The sequence below is a fragment of the Vipera berus genome, assembly GCF_964194415.1.
Source record: "Vipera berus genome assembly, chromosome: 10".
Classification (NCBI taxonomy): domain Eukaryota; kingdom Metazoa; phylum Chordata; class Lepidosauria; order Squamata; family Viperidae; genus Vipera; species Vipera berus.
The window spans coordinates 10,707,907-10,731,416 of record NC_138213.1 but is presented as its reverse complement, the minus strand read 5'-3'; the positions used below and the strand labels follow the sequence as shown (position 1 = coordinate 10,731,416).

At 44.0% G+C, this 23,510-nt stretch overlaps 2 protein-coding genes across 2 annotated transcripts in view; both read left to right on the top strand.

Annotated features, from left to right (window-relative positions):
* CDH5 (cadherin 5) overlaps positions 1 to 4,446 on the top strand; it is a 16,825-nt gene extending 12,379 nt beyond the window's left edge. The window contains exons 10-11 of the mRNA XM_081335717.1: positions 682 to 927; positions 3,384 to 4,446. Of these exons, the coding sequence (XP_081191843.1) occupies positions 682 to 927; positions 3,384 to 3,895 (758 nt within the window). The 3' untranslated portion in view covers positions 3,896 to 4,446. The remainder of the gene's footprint in view (positions 1 to 681; positions 928 to 3,383) is intronic.
* Positions 4,447 to 12,005: 7,559 nt separating this feature from the next.
* The window catches only part of BEAN1 (brain expressed associated with NEDD4 1), a 31,705-nt gene continuing 20,200 nt past the window's right edge, over positions 12,006 to 23,510 (top strand). Inside the window, exons 1-2 of the mRNA XM_081335782.1 lie at positions 12,006 to 12,204; positions 23,147 to 23,281. The gene's annotated coding sequence lies outside the window, so the exon portion shown is untranslated. The remainder of the gene's footprint in view (positions 12,205 to 23,146; positions 23,282 to 23,510) is intronic.

The following is a 23,510-nucleotide window of genomic DNA, read 5'->3' as shown; positions in this document are numbered from 1 at the left end:
TGATAACCGCCAAAGTTCCACTAAAAAAGCTTACTGTCCAAAAAAAGGGTAGCACAAACATTTTAGCCCTATCATCCTTGTAATCTCCATAGCTTATTCCAACTCACTATAGCTCAACCCCTTCAAAGTGGAAGATTTTGCATTTCTAATGCATTAAGGCAGGGTTAGGCAGCTTGTTCCCCCAATTATCTGGAGAACCACTAGATGTTGTCCCCCAAATGGGCAAATCTGATTTAATTTTAGCCATGGGAGAGGGAGAATCAGCAGGGAGAGATGTGCTGGATTTTGAAAGTTGGGAATTGAAGAAGCGAGACCAATCCAATCCCCCTTTTCATCTCACCATTCAGCTGAAATTTAGCAGCAAAACAGTCCAATTTGGTGGCAAAGTAGCCAAAATCCTTAGTTTTGAAGGAAAGTGAAACAAAATAAGATGTTACCATGAAACTTCAAAGACCCAATTTATAGGTGCTAAGAGCTACAAATGGGTTATTGGAGGTCCTATCCAGCTTGCCAGTTGGTCGTGCTAAGTTAAGAAGTTCCTAGAATGGGAATGGTCTCTCCTTCGACCCATAAGTTGAGTTCCATAACTGATTATTGGAGCAGATATTATGTGTGGTAGCTGGAAACCCCTTAAAACAGTACCTTTTTGATCATTCAACTGCATGCTATTGCATTCTCCAGATAACACTGCAAATGTCACCGTCAAGTTTGGACAGTTCAACCGAGAGCTACTCAAAACTCATCTCTTGCCTATCATCATCTCCGACAATGAGAAACCACCACAGACCAGCACCAACACTCTTACCATCCGGGTTTGCCAATGTGACAAGGAAGGCAGCTTCACTCTTTGTGAAGAGTCAGCGAAGCTAGTGGGAGTCGGCATCCAAGTGTTGGTGACCATCTTTATCTGCATCTTTACCATCCTTGGTAAATCAATCTTCGCCTCTCTTTGCTTCTCCCTGTCCACTTCGAATGGGAGAGCAGGTGGAAGGAAACTTAATTGAAGTAGCAACCAATGTGATGGGGGTTTTCCTCCTCTCAAAATTAATTTGGCCCTGCAGAATTCATAAATTCATAAAAGAGCCAAATAAAAAGCAAGAGGGTTGTGTTTAAAAAAAAAGCAATAATCATAATAAAATAAAAAATTCTTGTTACCAGAGGCAACGCAGCTAATATAAACTGAGCAAATAAAAATGCCTTAACATGGTTTCAGAAGGTTAACCAAGATGATATTTGAAGGCCTTCTGGTACTTAGTAATGCTGTTCTTCAAATGACTTGGCAATTTCTTAGACTTTTCTTCCCCTGCAAAAAAAAAGAGGAGTTTCTGCTTTTTTCCCTTATTGTCAGGCTACGTAAGGATTCCTTTGGAATTTTTCCAACTTTCCGAGTCTTTCAGGGGATAGAAGAACCTGGTGCTTCTGCTTTCTCCTGTTCTTTGAAACGTCCTTGACAGGCCTCACTTGAGATTGGAATTTGACTGAAGCCTATAAACCTGGGAGGCTGCAGGTCACAAGAGAGAGACAGTGCCAAGATAAATCAGCTGTGCACAGAAACTCCTGGGCAAAAAACGATCCGCTACATTCACACGAACATGCCCATTCCCTTCTCTTCAGGAAGAAATGTCAAAATAAATTCTCTTTCACCAAAGTGAAATAGTACCAGTGGAAAAATTTCAGGACCGTTAAAAAAATAGAATAAAACTCCTGTAAAGGTAAAGGTAAAGGTTCCCCCGCACATGCGTGCTAGTTGTTTCCAACTCTAGGGGCCGGTGCTCATCTCTGTTTCAAAGCCAGAGAGCCAGCGCTTGTCCGAGGACGTCTCCGTGGTCATGTGGCTGGCATGACTAGACGCCAAAGGCGCACAGAACACTGTTACCTTCCCACCGTAGTGGTCCCTATTTTTCTACTTGCATTTTTACGTGCTTTCGAACTGCTAGGTTGGCAGAAGCTGGGATGAGTAACAGGCGCTCACTCTGTTACGCAGCACTCGGGATTTGACCCGCCAAACTGCTGACCTTCTGATCGACAAGCTCAGCATCCTAACTCATTGAGCCACCGCGTCCCTTAAAACTCCTGTAATGGTATATAAAAATGACCTTGAGGGACAAGGGAAGAGATGCTGCATAGGAAACGGTCAGACAGGTGAGGTGGGAGTGTCCCCAGTGACTTAACTCTCGGAAGGAAAAACCCTAGGGAGGACCTGTCCTAATGGATCAGGTGGTTAAAGGTGGAAGAGATGGGTACTTTGAATTTGCAAGCTTGATGTCAACCCTCCCAAGTAAGCCAGGACAGGAAGCATGACATAAAGCTAATTCTACTTTATTGTAAGGCTACAATAACAGAATATTGTAAATCCAAAGGAACAAACTTCCCACAACCACTTTTACAGCTTGATTCGTCAGGGCAGGTTTCTTCCTCTGACGGTTATGTCACTGGGGGCTCCACCCTCTCGTGTGATCTTTTCCCCTCGATTCTCAAGGTCATTCTCACATACCGTTACAACTCCATAGAGATTGCACCAAAGGCAACTCACTCAGTCACCTTAAAATGGCTCATATGCTATCTTGGCCCAGGCCCTGTGGTCTTCAGAAATTTGCTGAAGGCTAGCAAGGATGGGGCCATTCAAACTCAAAGGAGAGCTGTGCAACAGGTCAAGCGTAGTGACAGAGAAGCAGTGGTGGGATTCAAATGGGTGAACCACCGGTTCTCTGTGTGGATGCTGCTTCCGGAAGTCCATTCTGGGCCTGGGCAACAAAAAATTAGCTACCGGTTCTGCCAAAGTGGTGCAAACTGGCTGAATCCCACCACTGCAGAGAAGGTATGCCTCCCAGATCCCATCCAATGAAAATGCTAAGCCATTGTATTCAAACCCAACTATTTCATGTCAAAAGATAGGCAACCACACTTGAAATTGGCTAGATGGAAGATTGTTTTTCCAGTGAGACCGGTATATCAGGGCAACCTGGTCTACCCCAAATATGGGACGGACCATACTGCTTCTGCTTTCGCCTTTCAGCCCCAATCTAGGAGCCTTCACAGGCAATCACTTCTGTGACAGACTATTTGTGTGTTAAATTTAAATTTACCGACAAAGAATTAAAGGGAGACTAGTATAGCTATTTTGAGCTATTTAGCTCTCATCAGCTAGCCATACCCTTCTGAGATTCGAACCCGGGCCGCTTGCATGTTAGGCCACAGGCTCTCCTTGCTTTGTCAGCTATACCAAGGGGGAGATTAAGTAGAATCTTAGGTGGAAAACATTCAATTCCCATCATAGTGAAAAGGTCTGTAAAAGAATCAAGGAATCAAAGAGTCGCAGAATCAAAATAATAGGAATAGGTTATGTTTACCATTCATCTACATTTTTCCCCATTTTTTTACAGCATTAACTATGCTGCTGATAGTCTGGAGGAGGAGGCACAAGAAAGATCTCAGTGTTCTCAAGAAGAATGTAGAAGAGATCCATGAGCAGCTGGTGGCCTACGATGAAGAAGGCGGTGGTGAAATGGACACCACCAGTTATGATGTCTCAGTTCTCAATTCAGTCCGGCAGAGAGGGCTACTATGCCCCAGAATGCCTTTGGAGGACTCACCTTGCAATTATTCCCAGAAACAAAAGATCCCTGAGAATGGACTTTCAGGCATTGGAGAGATGGGCATTATGATTGAGATGAAAAAAGATGAAGCAGATAATGATGGAGATATGTTGCCCTATGATACCCTCCACATATTTGGCTATGAAGGGGCCGAGTCTATTGTGGAATCTCTAAGCTCCTTGGGTTCAGGGTCCTCAGACTTGGATTTTGATTATGATTTTCTCAATGATTGGGGTCCCAGATTTAAGATGCTGGCAGAGCTTTATGGGCTGGAACCTAATGGAGACCTGGTCTACTGAAGGGTAGTCAATGGCAGATCATCCCATTGAGGGTGCATGGTGGTGCAGTGGTTAGAATGCAGTACTGCAGGCTATTTCTGCTGACTGCCAGCTGCCTGCAGTTTAGCAGTTCGATCCTGACCAGCTCAAGGTTGACTCAGCCTTCCATCCTTCCGAGGTCTGTAAAATGAGGACCCAGATTGTTGGGGCCAGTATGCTGACTCTGTAAACTGCTTAGGGCTGTAAAGCACTGTGAAGCGGTATATAAGTCTAAGTGCTGTTGCTACCCCAACCCTGTGCATTAACAGTAAAACTGACTGTTCAATCTTTTATGCATTCCTCATACAAAAAAAATCTGATTTTTACATATTTTCAGAGCAGAGATAACCCATGTGAAACAAGCTTTAAACAAAATCAGGTCTGTAGATATTTTTTTTTTAAAAAAATGGAATGCCATTGTACTGAGGGATTAAAAATGTTTCTCATATAGAAATCCAATGTTTAAATATTTTTAAAGCATTGTCGTTCTTGCCTGTTATAAGAAAGCTTAGATGGTGTCTTGTTTGTCCTGATTGTTGCAGCTATTCTAATTAAATGTATTTTTAGTTACAATCATTTATTGAATGAATTATCTCAACAGCCCTATTATACTTTTATATATTTGTTACTGGTGGTAATGAACAACTGGTGAAGGACTGGGATCTGAACTCATGTAAAAAGATTCAGGTCCCAAATCAAAATCTCTATTAAAGGTACCAAAAGATCAGAAGACCACGGTCCATTATGGACCACACCCCTTGGAAATCAGAGCAGGACAACAAAAATCCCTCACTAACGCTGATGCCATCAAAACCTATCCATTGTTTTAGATGTGGGGTCCTTGGTGCTCTCTGAGCTGGGTGGTTTTCTTCCCAACGTTTCATTACCAAACTAGATAACATCATCAGTTCTAAGAGGGAGTAGGCTCTGGGTAGTAAAACATCTGCAAGAAAACCATCAAGTTCAGAGAACGCAAAAAAAAAACCACAGTTAGCCCTGAGCTACAAATATTCTCTTCCAATGTTTTAGATCTCACGTATTCACTTTAACACCCTGTTACATGGTTTTTACTTAAGACACCCATTTTTACTCATTAAAAAAGCTACATTTTCCAGCACATCTAAACCATTTCAGCTGCTGCAGGAAACTACACCAACTGAACAGCCTCATTAACTGTGAAACTATCTTAGTTATTTTCCTCTTGCAAATTAATTTTTCCTTACAGGTACTGTAAAATGCGGTATTTTCTTATGAGATTGTTGGCACGTGGGGTACAATAGCTAATAATGTGATCATTTTTTTTTAACTTTCTAGTCCGCTGAATAAGTCCCATGGCTTCACTTGTAAATGTTGCTAATTCATCATGGGACAGTACAGGACTTATTCCCTCTCCTTCAGATATCTGAGAATTGCAAATCTCTGAGAATTGGGACCTCCTAAGCTAATTATTAGGAGTAAGAAGCCCCAGGCATGTAAGGAGATCTGCCCCAAAGAAGAGGGAGTCAAGCTACTCTCCAAAGCGCCCAAAAAGGCAGGACAAGAAGCAACGGATGGAAACTAACCAAGGAGAGAAGCAACCTAGAACTAAGGAGGAATTTCCTGACAGTTAGAACAAATAATCAACCTGTCTCCAGAAGCTGTGAATGCTCCAACTCTGGAAGTTTTTAAGAAGAGATTAGACAACCATTTGTCTAAAATGGTGTAGGATTTCCTGCCTGAGCAGGGGGTTGGACTAGATGACCTCCAAGGTCCCATCCAACTTTACTATTATGATTATGGCACAGCGAGAAGAGGTTTCTGATACTGCTCAGAATATCCTTGCTCTCCCTGTCGGACTCTTCCATTTTAGGACGTGAGTAATGAGGTAAAGGGGACGCGGTGGCTCAGTGGGTTAGGACGCTGAGCTTGTCGATCAGAAGGTCGGCAGTTTGGCGGGTCGAATCCCGAGTGCCGCGTAACAGAGTGAGCGCCTATTACTTGTCCCAGCTTCTGCCAACCTAGCAGTTCGAAAGCATGTAAAAATGCAAGTAGAAAAATAGGGACTACTACGGTGGGAAGGTAACAGCGTTCCGTGTGCCTTTGGCATCTAGTCATGCCGGCCACATGACCACGGAGATGTCCTCGGACAAGCACTGGCTCTTCGGCTTTGAAACGGAGATGAGCACCGGCCCCTAGAGTCGGAAACGACTAGCACGCATGTGCGGGGGAACCTTTACCTTTATCTTTTAATGAGGTAAAGATAAGCAGAAGAAGGAAAAGCCATAACACAGCTTTGCTTTGCTTTGCTTTGCTTTCTGGATTGTGTTTGTAAACAGAAGGATAAGCAAATCAGCAGCAACCTTGGAGATGAGGAGGTAGAAAAATAGATTAGATATCCAACCAAATTGATTACAATAGAAGGCTGAGCCAGCTTGGTCTAGTGGCTAAGGCAGGGGTCTTCAAACTTGGCAACTTGGCAGCCTGGCTGGCTGAGGAATTCTGGGAGTTGAAGTCCACAAGTCTTAAAGTTGCCATGTTTGAAGACCCCCTGGGCTAAGGCATCAGGTTAGAAAGCAGGAGAGTAGTGAGTTCTAGTCCCATGAAAGCCAACTGAGCGACTTTAGGTCTGTCTCTCTCTCTCAGTTCAGCTTACCTTACAGGGTTGGCATGGGGAAAATAGGAGGTGGAAGGTATGTTACTATGTTCACTGCCATGAGTTATTTGTAAAAATAATAAAGGTGGGATATGCAAATAAATAAATAAAATGTATGTCCCTCTCTGGCAGTCAACAGCAGGTCCATTCCTGGTATGCCATCGGTAATTAGTTCCAAGTATACTTTCCTCTCTGGATTTGATCAGTGATCTGTCTTCTGATGTATGCCTTAGCGCTAAGGTTGTTTGAAACAACGGATGCGGCAATGGTGGAATGACTATTTATAGTCCATTTCCTCCATCCCCAATTCTCAAAGAAACTGACCACCAAGATTTCCATCCACCCATGATCTGGCTGGAAAAATATCAAGAGATTCAAGCATTTCTTTAGCAGCCATTGTTACTCATTGAAGAGATGCTTTATGTAATGACATTATGATGGAAGCTCGCCAGGAAGTGCCAGGTTTATAGGTAATCGGTGGGGAGGGGAACAGAAAAAGGTCCTAGATTCCTAGAAGAAGGAACTTACACTCTGCAGCCAATATACAGTTCCAAATCAAGGTTGATTTGAGAGAATCGTTACTTGTTTATAAAATAATTGTTGACATCTGGCACCTTAGATAAGATAGATCAGATAGGAACTGCCAATCTTCACTTGGGACACCTTCTAAAATAATCATTAGATGACTTGACCTAGATTCAAAGGATGCTGAAAGTCATCTTTCCTCTAAAAATGCAAGAGAGAATTTAAACACAGAGAGAGAGAGACTGGAAAAGTTGGTATTAGATGCAAGCAAGGACAGGCAATTTGCTCATCTCCCTTTTCTGCAAAACTAGGAAAGTCCTTTGGTAGCTGTCTGAATTGAAAGTGATTTTTTTCTCTCTCTCTTCAAGCGCAAATCTCTCCCAATTCTCTTTAGCAAGATTAAGATGAAAGGGATTGTCACAAGAAATCTGCAAGCGAACTGTTTCAAATTAGGACCAATATCTACATGTATGTTAGCACTGAGACTTTCTGTATCTCTTTCTCACAGATTTCTCGCACACTGGAGAAAAGTCGATTTGATTAAAAAATAAATAAAAGTCTGCAGCTCTGGTTGATTTGCTTATTTGGTTTATAGTTCATCTGATTGATAGTTCTTTCAAGGAATATTAGTCCGAGAGTTGAAAGAATCTTGCAAAAATAACAGTAGAAAGAAAAGGCAAGCTAGGAATGTATTTGTTTGCCTTATTTATTTATTTACCCCATTTGTACGACCACCCATCTCAACAAGTGACTCTGGGCACTGAGTAAAATTAAAACAATAGCAACAATATAAATAAAATAAAATACATAGCAGCCAAGAATAAATCACCCATCATAATTGCTAAATTAACCCGGGAACCGGTCCCTGCATACGTACATTCAAGACTCCCAAGCCGGGCAGTGACAGGTCTTTAGGCTCTTATGAAAGGATAGCAGGGTGTGGGCCATTCTCTGTCAAGAAAAAATTTCTTAGTCCAGCATTTCTAACCTTGGCAACTTTAAGACTTCTGGACCTAGAATTCTTTTGCCAGCCATGCTGGCTAGAAGATATAGATATCAATATCTATACCTCTATCTATCTATCTTCATATCTATATGCCTATCTACATACCTAATTGCCTTGTTTTGCAAAACATCCTTTTTTGTTCAGATATCCTGTTTTCTAGAATCCCACGTTAAAAAAAGCTCATTAAAAACCCTTCCAAGCATCAGTTTTCACCTTAATCCTCCCCCTGCTCTATTACTTTAACATAAATCAAAAAGTTCAACATCATCAATTCCCTGAGTAATCCATCAAAAATGGCCTTTTGAGCCTTCAGCATTTTTGCAAGATAATGAAACTGAACACCAGATGGTGCTCAGCTCTGGAAACAACAGTGATTAAAGGGACTGCCTTCAACACGTGCTTGCTTCTTCCTTTTCCATAGTTTGAATAGACAGCATTCTACATTGTTCACCCAATCCAGATGCATTGGGACCCATGTTTCAGACTTTGTCAGCCTCTGTAGATTCTCCGCAGCTGCAGACTGGCATCCTCTGAGGGCTTTAATTTTGGGAGGGCTGCTGTATCAGTATGAGATGATTTCATACACAGCTCTTCCTGAGTCTTGTTCTCCAAGTGGAATAGAATCAGGTTGAATTAAGTGATTGGCTTGAAATGGACCACAAAAAGCCGAACAGGAATTCTATCTATATTCCAGCATCTGGGTGGGGGGAAAAACTGGAGATTTTCCTCTGAGAGTTATTATTGCAAATTAAAGATTGAACTAGAATACTTCTTCCCCGTGTAATAGTTTTCTACTTTCAGGAATTATTATTTTTTTAAATGAAAAGATTTGAAAATGGCACTACACCTACAGAATATGTAGACATAGACTTAAATCTTCAGAGCTTTATGGAACATAATCGTTTATCATAAACCCCACTTTACATTGCTTATTGTTTCTGAAATGATTGCATGTTTTGGTCTATAAACAAATTTAACTTTCTGGAGGAAAGGATAAAAACAAAACAGTTACAGTTAGAAGCAAAAAGGAACTATGGATAGACAGACTCATCACCACCCACAATAGAAGAATAGCTGGTGAAAATCATGGAACTTACTCAGATGGCTACATTGATTTGTTTGAATTGCAAACAGACAGCATCTACATTTATAACGGTCAGGAACTCCTCACGGACTTTTTTGTGTGAAAAAGAATAAAAATATGAACTAATGGGATTCAGGGTGAAAGTCCAGGCCCCAGTAGGAGAATAACACACTCTTGCTTTGAAATAATGCTTAGAATTTCAGCTCAATAAGAGCTAAGGATGATCTCCAGCAAGTTAATCCCAAATTTATTTCAATTCAAGGAGCAATGACACAGTTGATGGTTTACATATAAGAAGATGAGGCCCGTCCTGTCTATTCACCACACACGGATTTTGAACTTGTCCAAGCACTGGATGAGAAAATAAGCAGTCTTGGAAAGGTCTCTACCAATGTAAGATAATTGCGCGCTAGATGACCTTATCCCATTAAGCATTATGCAGTGCTACAATAAATCAGTTGCTCTTTGGGGAAAAGGTAGCTTATGGCTCCTGAGCTAATCCCCAAAGTGCTTTCTATGATGAGATCAATTCAAACATCAGCCAAGGATGATCTGTGCCTTTCCAGCAGGAGCCTTGGAAGAAGTGGAAGGGAGATGATCAAGAAGTGAGGGTGGGGGGGAGGAGAGAAAAGACACTTACATAGCAGGAAAAGAGAATCATAGGGCTGGGACTTTGAGGTTTCAAATGGTTGTCCAGTCTATTTTTGAAAACCTCTAGGGATGGAGCACCCACAACTCCAGAAGGCCAGCTATACCATTGATTGTTCTCTTTTGTCAGAACCTTTTCCTTATTTCTAGACTGGATCTCTCTTTAACAAGCTTCCCACCTATTATTTCTCGTCCTGCCCCCAGGGTCTTTGGTAAAGTCAATTCTCTCTTTTCTGTGACAGCTCCTCAAGTGCTGGAAGACTTCATATCTCCCTTAATCTTTCTCTTTAACAGGCAAACTTCTGCCTCCTGATCTATTATCCCCATGGAATCAGGTTCTTTCCTATTTTAAGGTGATCACGAGACTCTGTAATTCTACTGCAGCAATTGACACAGTTTCCTATGAACACCCGATTCGTGTTCCACTAGCATAACTTTTAACTCTTTTAAAATCTTTTTTTTTCCTAACTGGGTTCATGTCACTAAGCTACGCGTATATGATTCCCTAAAGCTGTCATTTACAGACCACAATGGTTGTGACCACAATCTCACAGATACTGGTTTGAGGGACAATGCAGGCCCCAAAAAAATTAATAATCATATTGAAATGAAGCTTAATGAATGTAATGAATAATTAATGAATGAATTTAATGAATAATCCATTGGTTTTTTTTTGTTTAATATGTCTCCTGAATTGGGAAACAGAACAACGGGACTTTTTTTTTTTAACGAGGAGGGAGAGCTGTGACTGGTTTCCTGCAGGGCGTTTAAGCCCAGTTAATGAAAAACCTGCCCGATGGATTAGCACAAAATGCTGATGCTTGGTTAGAAGTAACCAGGGTTAACCTTTGGTATATTACCATGGCCAGGGCTACCATTCTGAGCATGGCCCCCACAAGGACATCCACTTGGGTGTCCAATCCACAGGGCAGCTGGGCATTTCCCATCAGATCCGGGTGGATCTTCCTGGCCCTGCGGGAGTTTGAACAGTCGCTGCCCGAATTGAGTGGACCTAAAGAGCGCAAAGAAAAGCAAGCCTTCCCCTTCTTCGTTCCGTTTCCACACAAACGCACACACACACACACACCACAAAAAAAAAAGATTGCCACGGGGCCTTAAACCCGAGCCCCCACCCATGCTCGGGTTCCGTTTTGACGCGCCAAGAGCCAAGGAAGCCAGGCAAACTCGCGGCAATCCAGCTCCTCTCCATCCTTTGGACAGCCCTTCTCTTTCTTGCCCGGCAAAGGGGAAGCCAGGTGGGCAGGGTGCCGCCCGCCCCGCCCGCTTCCTTTGTTCCTCCAGCCTCGGCAAGCCAGCTGGGGGCAGCGCGGGGCCGCTTGCCTGGGGGGCGGCCGAGCCCTCCCCCTCCCGCCCTTCCCGTTGCCAGCCGCTCCATCGCGGCTGGCCGTCCCAGGAGCTTCTTTCCCCGGCTGCCAGCTCAGCGGCGAGGAGCCTTTGGGCGCCATCGCCAGCTCTCCGCTGCTTCTGGTCCGCCACCGAGGCGCTCGCTGTGCAAAAAAAGCCCTGCACGGAGAGGCCGGCCTCTTTGCTGGACGTGCTCCGGGAAGGGGCGGAGGAGGTGGGCGAGGGCCGGCTTGCCGTGCGGCTGCTTCTCTCCTCTCCGCCCCCCCCCCCCACCTCTCCTCGCCTCCGCTCCCGGATTGAGGCGCTGGAGGGGAGGAGGAGGAGGAGGAGGAGACGGCGGGCTAGGCTAGGGGGTGTAGCCCCTCCTGGGGCGGGACAGGGGCTTCCCACTCTCCCCGATCGCTCTCCTGGAGCCAGCCCAACACGCGCGCCCACCCCACCCCACCACCACCACCCCGGGCGCCCAGGCGGAGCGGCTTGGATCCCCAACGGGCGCCCCCGGGATTCCCTGCCCAAGTCGAGGTCTGGAAAGGAGCCTTTGGTCCCAGGCGCCTCCCGGGGCTGGGGGACGGGGGCGCGGAGAGCCGAGCGCTGCCTCTCCTGCGGGTGCCACAAAAGCAGAGAGAAGCCTTTGAAGGGCGGGTGTGTGTGTGTGTGTGTGTGTGTGTGTGTGTGCCATTGTCTGGCTCGAAAGTGGGCAGGAGGGGCTCGATTGCACGAGGAGGTCTTGGAGGGCGGGCGGGCGCGCGCGTCTCCCCCCCCCAGCCCCCTCCCCCGCCTCTCCCCCCCCCTCCGTGCGTGTGCTGTAGCCTGCAGCGGTTCCGGTTAATTGGCTGGCGGTCCTCTCCCTGGAAACATCTGGGAGTGGAGTGGAGGGGGGGGGAAGAAGGGGGGAAAAACTCCGGGCGGGGTCTGCCGGGCTCAACATGCCTCCTCCGGCGGCTGTCCTGCGGCGAAAGCCCTCTCGTCGACCCGAGGAAGTCCGCAGCAGGAAGGGGAGAAACTTCGGGATGGTGGAGAGCCCGTTGCACGTATGTATGCAGAGGGGGAGGGAGGGGGAGGGGAAGAGTGGGGGGTGGGTGTGTGGAGTGTTTCCACTCTCTTTCTTCTCCGTGCCTTGGCAAGGAAGACAATGCGGGGTACCAACAACCCGGCTTTCACTTACTCGCTTTCGCTTTGTCGGGATGGAAAAGTAAGGGCTGAAGTTGAAGAGGCTGGGATGCAGCCTCTCTCCGAACAATGGAGCAGGTGCCTTCCCGTCTCATGTTCCACCCGTGCCCGAAAATGGGAGCTTAATTCCCGAAGCTGTGCCTCAAGCAGATCTTCTGGGTGTGTATGGCTTCGGGTCTGCAAAAAAATAAAATTAAAAAAATCAGAAGGCTTTAAGTTTCTGCTCTTCTCCCTTTCTCGTGGCGGGGAGTTTATGGAAGAGCAAAGCTCTAGCGCCCTTTGCTCAGGTTGAGGTTTGACTGTCAGCAGAAGAAAGACTTGGGAAAGAATTGACATGTAAAATAATCCCTGTCTGGTGTTTGGATTCAGTAAAACAGAAAGCAGAAGGCAAGCAGAACTAACTTGGCCCGAAACTAATGGGGTTTTGTTCGGTGTGTGTGTGTGTGTGTGTGTGTGTGTGTGTGTGTGTGTGTGTTATTGTTTGCAAGTGCTGACTTTCTGGCCAAATCCAAGGCAGTCGATCAACATGCAGAATACCAAACCTTGGCATCAAATTAGTGCTGTGTAATCACTTTTAAAGCTGACTGGAAGCGGGGCGTTCAGTCTGCGAGGGTAGACATTTTTGTAGGAATGGCTAAACTTAACAAAAGATTTCACGCAAAGAGATGAATGTGCTTGTGAGGGTGTGGGCAAACCTAGGCTCATTTTCTCTAATCTCAACTCGGTTTGGACCCGTTTCCTGGTCATTTTAGAAATTTGGAGAGCGGACAGTTGTACGGATTTTCTATCCATTTCTTCCAATGGTTGTATTGCCCTTCTTCCTGATTGCTTTGTTTTAAAATATGCATTGGTGTGGCGCTTTTCATTAATATTATTCTACTTTTTTTAAAAAAAAAAGTGAATATGAGCGCATGGCTTAATTCTCATTTGCCTGTGGATTTGGTGTGTGCAAATTGGATAAATTTATGCAAATGCTTTTTTTTTAAAGTACAAAAGATTTTACCTTGAGGCAAACCAGAGATCCATCTCAACTCAGTGTTCCCAATCTGATTGAGGGTTATTCTCCCCAGTTACAAATCAAAGTCCTTTTGGTTAGCCATATCTGGGCCTACCTGAACCTTTCTGTCTGCAAAACAAGTGTTCTTCTCCGAGATGTGGTGCTTCCCTTTCAGGGTTTCTGAAGATGAAAAAGCTGCATATGTTTCTTACTGAAAGTAGAATCTTCCTGGGGGGGGGGGAAATCCTTTTGTTGAAGTAGCTGGCTTTGATGTCACTTGGCTGGAGAGGTTTATAATGAATTTCCAACATTTGACTAGTAAATCAAGTGGGTGTACTTTCACCATGTTATGTACCACCAGTTAATATCTGCTATGCAAACAAAGAAGGGACGCGGTGGCTCAGTGAGTTAGGACGCTGAGCTTGTCGATCAGAAGGTCGGCAGTTTGGCCGGTCGAATCCCGAGTGCCGCGTAACAGAGTGAGTGCCTGTTACGTGTCCCAGCTTCTGCTAACCTAGCAGTTCGAAAGCACATAAAAATGCAAGTAGAAAAATAGGGACCACTCCGGTGGGAAGGTAACAGCGTTCCGTGCGCCTTTGGCGTGTAGTCATGCCGGCCACATGACCACGGAGACGTCCTCGGACAAGCGCTGGCTCTTCGGCTTTGAAACGGAGATGAGCACCGGCCCCTAGAGTCGGAAACGACTAGCACGCATGTGCGGGGGAACCTTTACCTTTACCTTTTATACAAACAAAGTATTAAACTCTCTCTCCTCTTCCCTTTTTTCTCTCTTTTTCCCCTTAGTTCTTTTCTTCCGCTTTTCTCTCCTTCTGGGAAGTGCTGTCCAAATTAGAACCGGTGGCAGTTATTTCAGTCTCTGTAAGTAACGTGCCATGGTTTAATAGTTTGTGTGGTTGGAATATACTGGGCCAGATTACCGGGAGGATTCCCAAGGAGTAAGAGACAGCTCATTTCAGATCATTTGTGTGAGTGAAAGAGGGGGAAGACAGTGCCTCCCCAACAGTTCCGAGTATAAGCTTGATGTACATCAGGCGCGTCCAACCTGCATATGCCGCAAGTTGCCCTGGATTAGCAATGCGGCCCCACAAGATGGTAAACTTTTAGTACTACTATGTGGTTTATATACATTATAAATGATGTGTGTACATGTATATACATTAACTTTTTTTTTAATTCCATTTATATCCCGCCCTTCTCCGAAGACTCAGGGTGGCTTACAAGCTTAGCAGTAGCCTTCATTCTATGTATATGCCTGCTTATTAGGGCTTTCACACACACCCCAAGCGGCATTATTACAAAGTCAGCTTAATTGCCCCCAACAATCTGGGTCCTCATTTTACCTACCTCGGAAGGATGGAAGGCTGAGTCAACCTTGAGCCTGGTGGGACTCGAACCTGCACTAATTGCAGGCAGCTGGTGTTACTTAAGGAGGCATTAGCCCACTGCTCCACCAAGGCTCTAACTTTGAAGTCAGCCAGATCCCATTTCTATAGTTATTTTATTTATTTATTTATAACCCATTTTATTATGATTACAAATAACTCGCCTTTCTCCTTATTTTCCCCACAACTGAAAGGGGGTGACAGTACCAAGGTCATCCAGCTGGCTTTCACGCCTGAGGCAGGACTAGAATTCACAATTCTCTTGTTTTCTAGCCTGGCGCCTTAACCACTAGACCAAAATATTTAAAAAGTGAAAGGTTCAGAAATTGGCAGTTTGGTGGAAGGGCACCAGATTGATTGATAGTTCTACTTACTATTTAATATTTGCCAATGCATCTCTTATCTTGGAGCTCTCCAAGTTCTGAACAGCCCTACACTTTCTCATGCTTTCTTGACCTCCCTGTACCAACCAGTTCCCTACATCTGATGCCCTACTTTTTTCAGTTGTTTTCTACTACAGGAACTAACTAGCAAAGTTCTCTAGGGACCTGTGAGTTAAGCGTAAAAAGTGGAATGGAGAAACTGGTCCTTTCTTCCAAACGTATAAACAGATCCTTAGTCACCCAATGTACTAAGCTGCTGGTCTGAATGTTTCTTACACTGACATTTCAATATTTATTTATTTATTTTATTGAATTTGTATACCGCCCTATTCCCGTAGGACTCAGGGCGGTTTACAGGGCAGTTAAAACCATGAAATACAAAAATTAAAATCAATTAAAACAAATTAAATTCAAGCCCCAAGAGTAAATCTAAAACCCAGTTAAATTAACAACCCCACAGTCTGGACCAAACAGATCAAAGAGCCAAGTTTTCAGGTCCCGGCGAAATGAGCGAAGGTTGGGGGCAGTCCTAAGTTCCGTGGGTAGTTGGTTCCATAGGGCAGGCGCACCCACAGAGAACGCCCTTCCCCTGGGAATAATCCGCCGGCATTCATTAACCGCCGGTACCCTGAGAAGGTCCTCCCTGTGGGTGTTCCCTTAGATAGTCCGGACCCAAGCCATTTAGGGCTTTATAGGTCATTACCAGCACCTTGAATCTCACCCGTAGGGCAACTGGAAGCCAATGTAGCTCACAGAGAAGAGGTGTTACACGGGAGTATCGGGAAGCTCCCATCAAAACTCACGCGGCTGAATTCTGCACCAGTTGAAGCCTTCGGGTAGTCCTCAAGGGCAGCCCCATGTAGAGGGCATTGCAGTAGTCTAACCGGGAGGTCACGAGCAGATTGCAAATGAACTGTAACACATGGACAGACTTTGTCTGTGTAAATAATTAAAATGTGATTCCTAATTCAACATACAGCTGATGGAACGACTTGGGAAGGCCCAGATTCTTGATTATTTGTTGGAAAAGAAATTGCATCTAGATTTTGTGTCCAAAAAAATAAAATCTGGAGGGACTTTGAAGGTCTTCTACTCCAACCCCATGCTCAAGCAGAAAACCCTATACCCTTTTAGACAAATGGTTGTCTAATAATCTTCTTCAAAACCCCCAATGTTGAAGCACCCACAACTTCTGGAGGCAAGTTGTTCCACGGATTAATTGTTACCAAGTTTCTCCTTGGTTCCAGGTTGGTTCTCTCCTTGATTAGTTTCCGACCATTGCTTCTTGTCCTGCCTTCAGGTGCTTTGGAAAATAGGTTGACCTCTTCTTTGTGGCAGCCCCTTAGATATTGGAAGATTTCTTTCATGTCACCCCAGTCCTCCTTTACATTAAACTAAACATACCCAATTCCTGCAGCCATTCTTCATATGTTTTAGGCTCCAATTCCCTAATCATCTTTGTTGGCCTTCTCTGCACTAGAGTCTCAACATCTTTTTTATATCGTGGTGACCAAACCAGAATTGAACAGAATTAGCTTGCACCTAGTCTCTTCTATTCAGTAGCCTCATCTGACCATACCCAGAAAGCATGGCCTTCCCTCTTACACCACCTGCTCTCTGGAACCACTTGAGATTTGCCCGGTTCCCACCTTACCCATGTTTAAAAGAGCCCTGAAAATGTGGCTTTTCCCACAAGCCTTGGGTTAGACTAGGTCTTACATATTGTACCATTTTAGAATAGATGTTTGTTTTTTTTTCTCCTCCAGACGGTTGGGGTGTTTCATTCGTATTTTCGTAATGATTTGGCTGTATGCCAGCCAGAGTGACTGTGGTGTTGGACAGCAACATCAATTTAACAAATATATAAATAATTGCCTCTCCCTTCAGCAGCTTCTCTGGCAACTCATGCTTCTACTAAATCTCCAGGGAACTTCCTTCCAGAGGCTGCTCCACCTTTTCATCGTTCTGCAGGAAGAAAGAATATCTTAACCCTTGCTTGGCTAGAAAAGGAAGCACTCATCCCGTTATGTAATGTTTAGGCGGATCTGAAAGAAGCCAGTTGGAGCCATCTCTTGAGTGGCAGATCTCTCTCTCTCAGGGGAAATAGGATTTTTTGAGAAAGCAGACCAAGTTTTCTGTTCTTGACAGGAAATATCTTTAACACCTTTTTTTTTTTTTTTGCAATTGCAGCCTAAAGGAACTAAGGCTATTTCGTGTTTCCGTATTCAAGTTGTGATACAGTTGTTTTGCTCAGGCCTCACCAAACGAGGTATATTATAGATGGTCCTTGGACCTTCCAAAAACTATGGGTAGTCCTCCACGTACGAGCACAATTGCTTCATTACAGTTGTAAGACCAGGACTCTCTGTACTTTGCTAGCTCCATCGTGGTTAGTCTTTCTTATTAAATGACAGATGGGAGATTTCTCGGTATGATTGGCTGCTTTAGAAGCAAGGCAATGGCAATAAACCAGGGGTCTCCAACCTTGGCAACTTTAAGACTTGTGGACTTACAGCGTGGAATCCTGGGAGTTGAAGTTGCCAAGGTTGGATTCCCCTGCAATAAGCAACAGAGGAGACAACAGGTTTCAACTTTACAACAGTGACCAAGCTGCCTTATCCAATTTTGCAACCTTCACTGCAAAACAGGAAACGGATTTGGATGTTCGTTCAATCACTATCTTAACCCAACAGTTAGGATAGCTAAAATGAACCATCTGTTCAAATGCCCAAATTCATCACTTCTTATTTTTAATTTCTTTCCTCTTTTCCCTGGTTCCTAATCTTTTTTTCTCCTGTTGCTTCTCCTTCAACTGAAATAAATTCAGATGCCCTTAGTAGTTATCGGATGGCACCAATGACATCATCAAGGATGTGGTGCCCCATTTTCCACGCAAAAACAAAGTTCTGGGCTTGTGCTCAAAATCTTTTTCCCCTGTACATTTTGTTTTAACGTAGTTCTCTCTGAATTTGTAATTCACGTTTGGCCTATCCCCAAAGCATGATCGGTTGAAAGTGACCTGGTTTTGCCTTCTCTGCAGCAAAACTCTCCTGTTAAAAATAGAGCAGATTGTTATTTGCAAAACAACAACAACAACAACAAAATGATGTTGGTTATTGTAATCTTACAGTTTTTTTTCTGAAAATATGTCTGCGAGCCAACAAGATACCATTTCCAATTTAGGCACCAGACACTATGTCATCTCACACTTTCCTTTCCTCGCCAACAAAATTAAAAATGGCCTGGAATTTTGCAAGATTGATTTGCGACAATCTTGTTGGGATCTCATCAGGGAAGCTGGAGCTCTTGCAAAGTGTTTGATTCTCACTTTAATTCAGTGAGACATTCTCAAGAGATTTGGGGCTGGTTTCTTCTTTTTTTTTTTCTTTCTTTCTCTTTCTTTTTTTTCTTTCTCTTCCTTTTTTTCTTTCTTTCTTTCTTTCCTGGTGCTTCTGTCTTTTTACACTAAGAATTTTATCCGGAGCAATGCTCCCTGTCAATTTTGCAAATAGAAAGCAAGATTGAATTCCCCAAATCTTTCTTGCGTACTGTTGTACTGGATTACACTTCTCCAGTTTCATGGTAATTTTATGGATCACATCGAGGGAAGATATTTGTGATAAGATCTTTTCTGAAGGAATTATTTTCTAGTGTGCCTTTGTTACATCAAGAAAAACTCTGCGCTATGTTTGTGAACGGAATATTTAAGGTAATGGAAATCCCATTCTGCCCTTGTAACTGCATATGTCTTCTTTGTAAGAAAGTCTATGATTGATACCTGTATGTAGAAAGGGTGATTGGAGAAAAGGGGTGCTAAGGAATCAGAGCTGGGGTAGATACGATGTAGAGAGGAAACGAGATTATGTTGGTTCAATAGCACTTAAACTTATAAGCCACTTCAGAGTGCTGCACAGCCCTCTCTAAGCGGTTTACAGAGTTAGCACCTTGCCCCCAATAATCAGGCTCCTCATTTTACCGATTTCAGAAGGATGGAAGGCTGAGTCAACCTTGAGCTGGTGAGAATCGAACTGCGGGCAGTCGGCAGAATTAGCCTGCAATGCTGCATTCTAACCTCTGTCCCACCATGGTTCCCATGATGGCAGTTATTTGGTCTGTGATAAGATTTCTGAAATGTAATCCAGATATAAAAAGATGTTGAGATTCTAGAAAGAGTGCAGGAAAGGTCAACTAAGAGGATTAGGAAGAACATTTACAGGAATAGGGTGTGTCTAGTTTAATAAAAAGAAGGACAGGGCAGCAGTGTTCCAATTATCTCAGGGGTTGCCACAAAGAAGAGGGGGGGTCATCTTCTTTTTAAGAGCATCTGAAAGCAGAACAAGAAGCAATGGATGGAAATCAGTCAAGGAGAAAACCAGCTTAGAACCAAGGAGTAATTTGCCAACTATGAGATGCAGTATGATGCGGTTTCGGGACTAGCTAGGTGTTATTTGTCTCCTAGTCAACCTGTATTCCATGCAAGCCTCCAGATTGAGTAGGTGGGAAGTGAGTTGAGACCGAAGCACACTGCTGTTCCTAAAACAGCATCAGTCTCCCCCCCACACACACACCCAAGCATTAGCTTTCATACTTCTCCAACAATGCTTTTGCAGCCCACTTCCAAACTGTTTCTCTTTCTGCCTAGATTAAAAACCCTTACGGGATGGGAGATAAAGATTTCAGGGACGCAGAAAGGAGGTCCGTGGAAAACCCCTGATATCTGAATCTTCTCAGAAATGTTTAAATGTTGTTTTGCAGCTATGTTATAGAGTCACTTCGGTGTGGCAGCCAGGACATCAAGATAAAAGCGTTTTTCAACTTTAGCAACTGCGAGCTATGTGGACTGATCCAAGAACACCCAGCTGGTTTCATGCCTAAGGTAGGACTAGATTTCACACTCTCCCAGTTTCTAGCCCAATGTTTTTCAACCTTGGCAACTTTCGGATAGGTGGACTTCAACCCCCCCCCCAGAATTCCCCAGCCAGCAGGGGAATTAAAGTGTGGAAGTTGAAGTCCCCACTTGAACTGTCTACGCTTGCTAGCAGGGGAATTCTGGGACTTGACGTCCACCTATCTGAACGTTGTCAAGGTTGAGAAACTTTGGGCTAGAAATTGGGAGACTGTGAGTTCTAGTCCTGTCTCAGGTACAAAAGCACTAGGACAGGGGTGTCAAACTCAATTTCATTGAGGGCTGCATCAGCATTGCGGTTGCCCTCAAGGGACCGGGTGGGTGTGGCCAGGGTGGGCATGGCCTACTGGGTGGGCGTGGCTAGAGTGTGTATGGCCTACTGGGTGGGCATGGCCACCTCTACATCGTTCGCATCAAGGGTGCCTATGGGGGCTTGGGCAGGAGTGGGACAGATCTGAGGGTCTCTCGCAGGAGGAGGGTCTCTGGGCCAGGGCCAAGGCAGTGGGGGCCGTTCCCTCACTGTTTCCAGGATGGCTTCGCGGGCCGCATGAAACCACTTCGCGGGCCGGATCTGGCCCCCGGGCCTTGTGTTTGACATGTCTGCACTAGGATGACCTTGAATCAGTCCCTCTCTCTCTCTCACTCAGCCCTAGGAAATGGCAAAGCATTTCCAAAATATTACCAAGAAGACGGCAGGAACTTTTCCAGGCAATCGCCGGGAATTAGCAATGATTCGAAAAAAATAAATGGAAAGAAGTAGCTAATTACTTAGCAGGGAGAGAGGTTTCGTGCTAGTAAGGGAAATGTCCCCGTTATGAAATTGAACTTTTACTTGAGCAACTAACGATTTAGATCCTCCAAGAACATTATCCCCTGCATGCTAAAAGTACAATAATTATTTCATTGCGGGTTTGTGCTGCCTGGTGTGCACGTGCTCATGGCTTTCTGGAGACGCATTTGCTGTGGTGATATGGAGTGGGTGATATGGAGAAATGTAAAGGAGGGTCGCAAGCATTTTCCGCTGAAGCAGCAGCTTAAGAAAATTATAAAACGTGAACAATTATGCTGCTTAGCATGGGCCTTTGGCTATCAAAAGAGTAGCACAAACATATCAAAATAAACATCATGGTGATTAAGCAACCCCGCCTTTTGTAAATCAAGTTACAGGTTGCGCTTTCCTTTCTCTTTCCACCTGACTTTCTAGAAGAGTAGCCTTCCGTTAATTCAAGTTGAAAGGGTTATTTTCACAATGTTTGATGGATCGCGAGATGGACGGATGGACAAAAAGACAGATGGACAGGTTTCTTCTTTAAAGCACATGGTGTTTAACACAACGGCAATATACTTCTGTAGTACCAAAGCTTATATTTAATGCTACTAAGTAATAGCATTATTTTTCAATTTTTTTCAAAAAGAGTTATTTGAAATAAATACTTAATAAATACTTTCTTTTATAAAAAAAAATGAACCGTGGTTTGTGGTAGGGGGTAAGACTTGGCCTCAGTCTTTTCCAATGACTCAAGAATAAGAACATCCAAAATTTAGGAGGAGGCACAGGGTCTAAATAAAAGAGAACAGGATTATGCTGAATGTTTTCAAAACCGCTGCATCAGTCTGTTTGTATTATCTTATAATGCATAGAATGCATAGAATGAAGGCTACTGCTAAGCTTGTAAGCCGCCCTGAGTCTTCGGAGAAGGGCGGGATATAAATGGAATTAAAATAAATGAATGAATGAATGAATGAATGAATGAATGAATGAATGAATGAATAAATAAGTAAATAAATAAATAAATAAATATTTCCTTGGATTCAGATGATACCATGATAAGAGATAATAAAGGCAAGACATAAGTCCTCTGCTGCTTTTAGAGCAAAATAAACTGCAAGCTCCTGAAGGCTCTTTAAGCATGCTGCCTTCCTACCACAACAATCATTAGCAAAACTGGGCAAGCTTCTCTATAAACTCTGAGACAACCAGGGCTGGGAACAAAGTAGGTTGCTGGCATCTTTTCCAGCTGGGCCTTATGGAATCAGCCAGACAGTACACAAATCAGAGTCTATGCACATTCTGGCTCTAATCTTATGTCAAAGCCCATTCCCAGGAGTCTAGAGATGTGCAAAGTTCTTTCCACTTGCACTTGAGAGCAGTCTTTCTCAACCTTGGCAACTTTAAGCTGTGTGGACCTCAATTCCCAGCATTCCCAAGCCAGCCAAGTCCACTCACCTTAAAGTTGCCAAGGTTGAGAAGCACTGGTTTAGGAGCTCATAGGGGAAAAGGGGTCAACCCAGTGGTGGGATTCAAATAGGTGAACCACCGGTTCTCTGTGTGGGTGCCGCTTCCCAGAAGTCCATTCTGGGCCTGGGCAACAAAACGTTAGCTATCGGTTCTTCTGAGGTGGTGCGAACTGGCTGAATCTCACCATTGGGTCAACCTCAAAACTGACACACCTTTGTTTCAGGCATATACTTTGCCACCAACCTCTCATTACATGGGAAAGGCACTAGATTGGGAAAGGCTGATGTAGCAGGAGGTTGAAATACTCAGGCTTGAATGTCCCTTTTCAAAAGTGCTTTTCCAAAAGGCAACTGGACATCCTTGGTGTTTTTTTTCCTTGAAAATGTTTTACTTCTCATCCAAGAAGCATCTTCAGTTCAAGGGAAAAAAGTTAAGAAAGTCCAATTGTCTTTCGGGAAAGCATTTTTGGGATAACCGTGATCTGGATGATTGACATTCAGGCTTGAATGGTTTAATCTTACCACGAACAATATAATGAAGGTTACAGGATGGTCCGGCTATCATAAAGTACTTTCATAGCATTCCTTCTTGGCCAACCTTAACAGACGTCCATCCAGCAGTGGAACAGAAGAGGGGAGAGATGAGGGAAAGAAATAGGTATCATTTAAATAAACATAATCTTCATTTTTACTTTCAAACTAGATTAGCTCCCATCCACTGAGAAAGGAAGAATAAACCTGTTTATTGCTTTTGGATGCCATATAGAAACCAAGCCTTGAGTCCTCAAGAAATCTGGCGTCTTGCTAATGCTCATGTTCCTCTACTTGCTATCGATCTATATCTTTAAAAAAAAATCCCTTTCCCTTTTTTTTTAGATGAAAAGAACTTCCTGCCTTGCAGAAAAGACAAACTTCAGTGCAGGAATCGCTTCTGCTTGATGAATTGGCTTCTTTGTTGCTACCAGAAGGACTGTGGCAAAGAATACGGCTCCATCAGAGTGACATGTTCAGGTGAGTGACCCATGCATCAAGCGTGTTTCATACATAGCACGGGATGGAGTTGTGTTGGGGTATGATTAAAACAAAGTCAACCTTTAGTGAGCTGTTTCTTGAATATTTTGTTGAGAAGAACATTGAGAAGAAGCAGAGCCTGCTTCCAGAACACTGCAGAGGGACCATATTTGTATTCCATTTTTAGGTGAGGTTAGGTGAACCTCATCTTTCTCAAAATGTGCTAGCT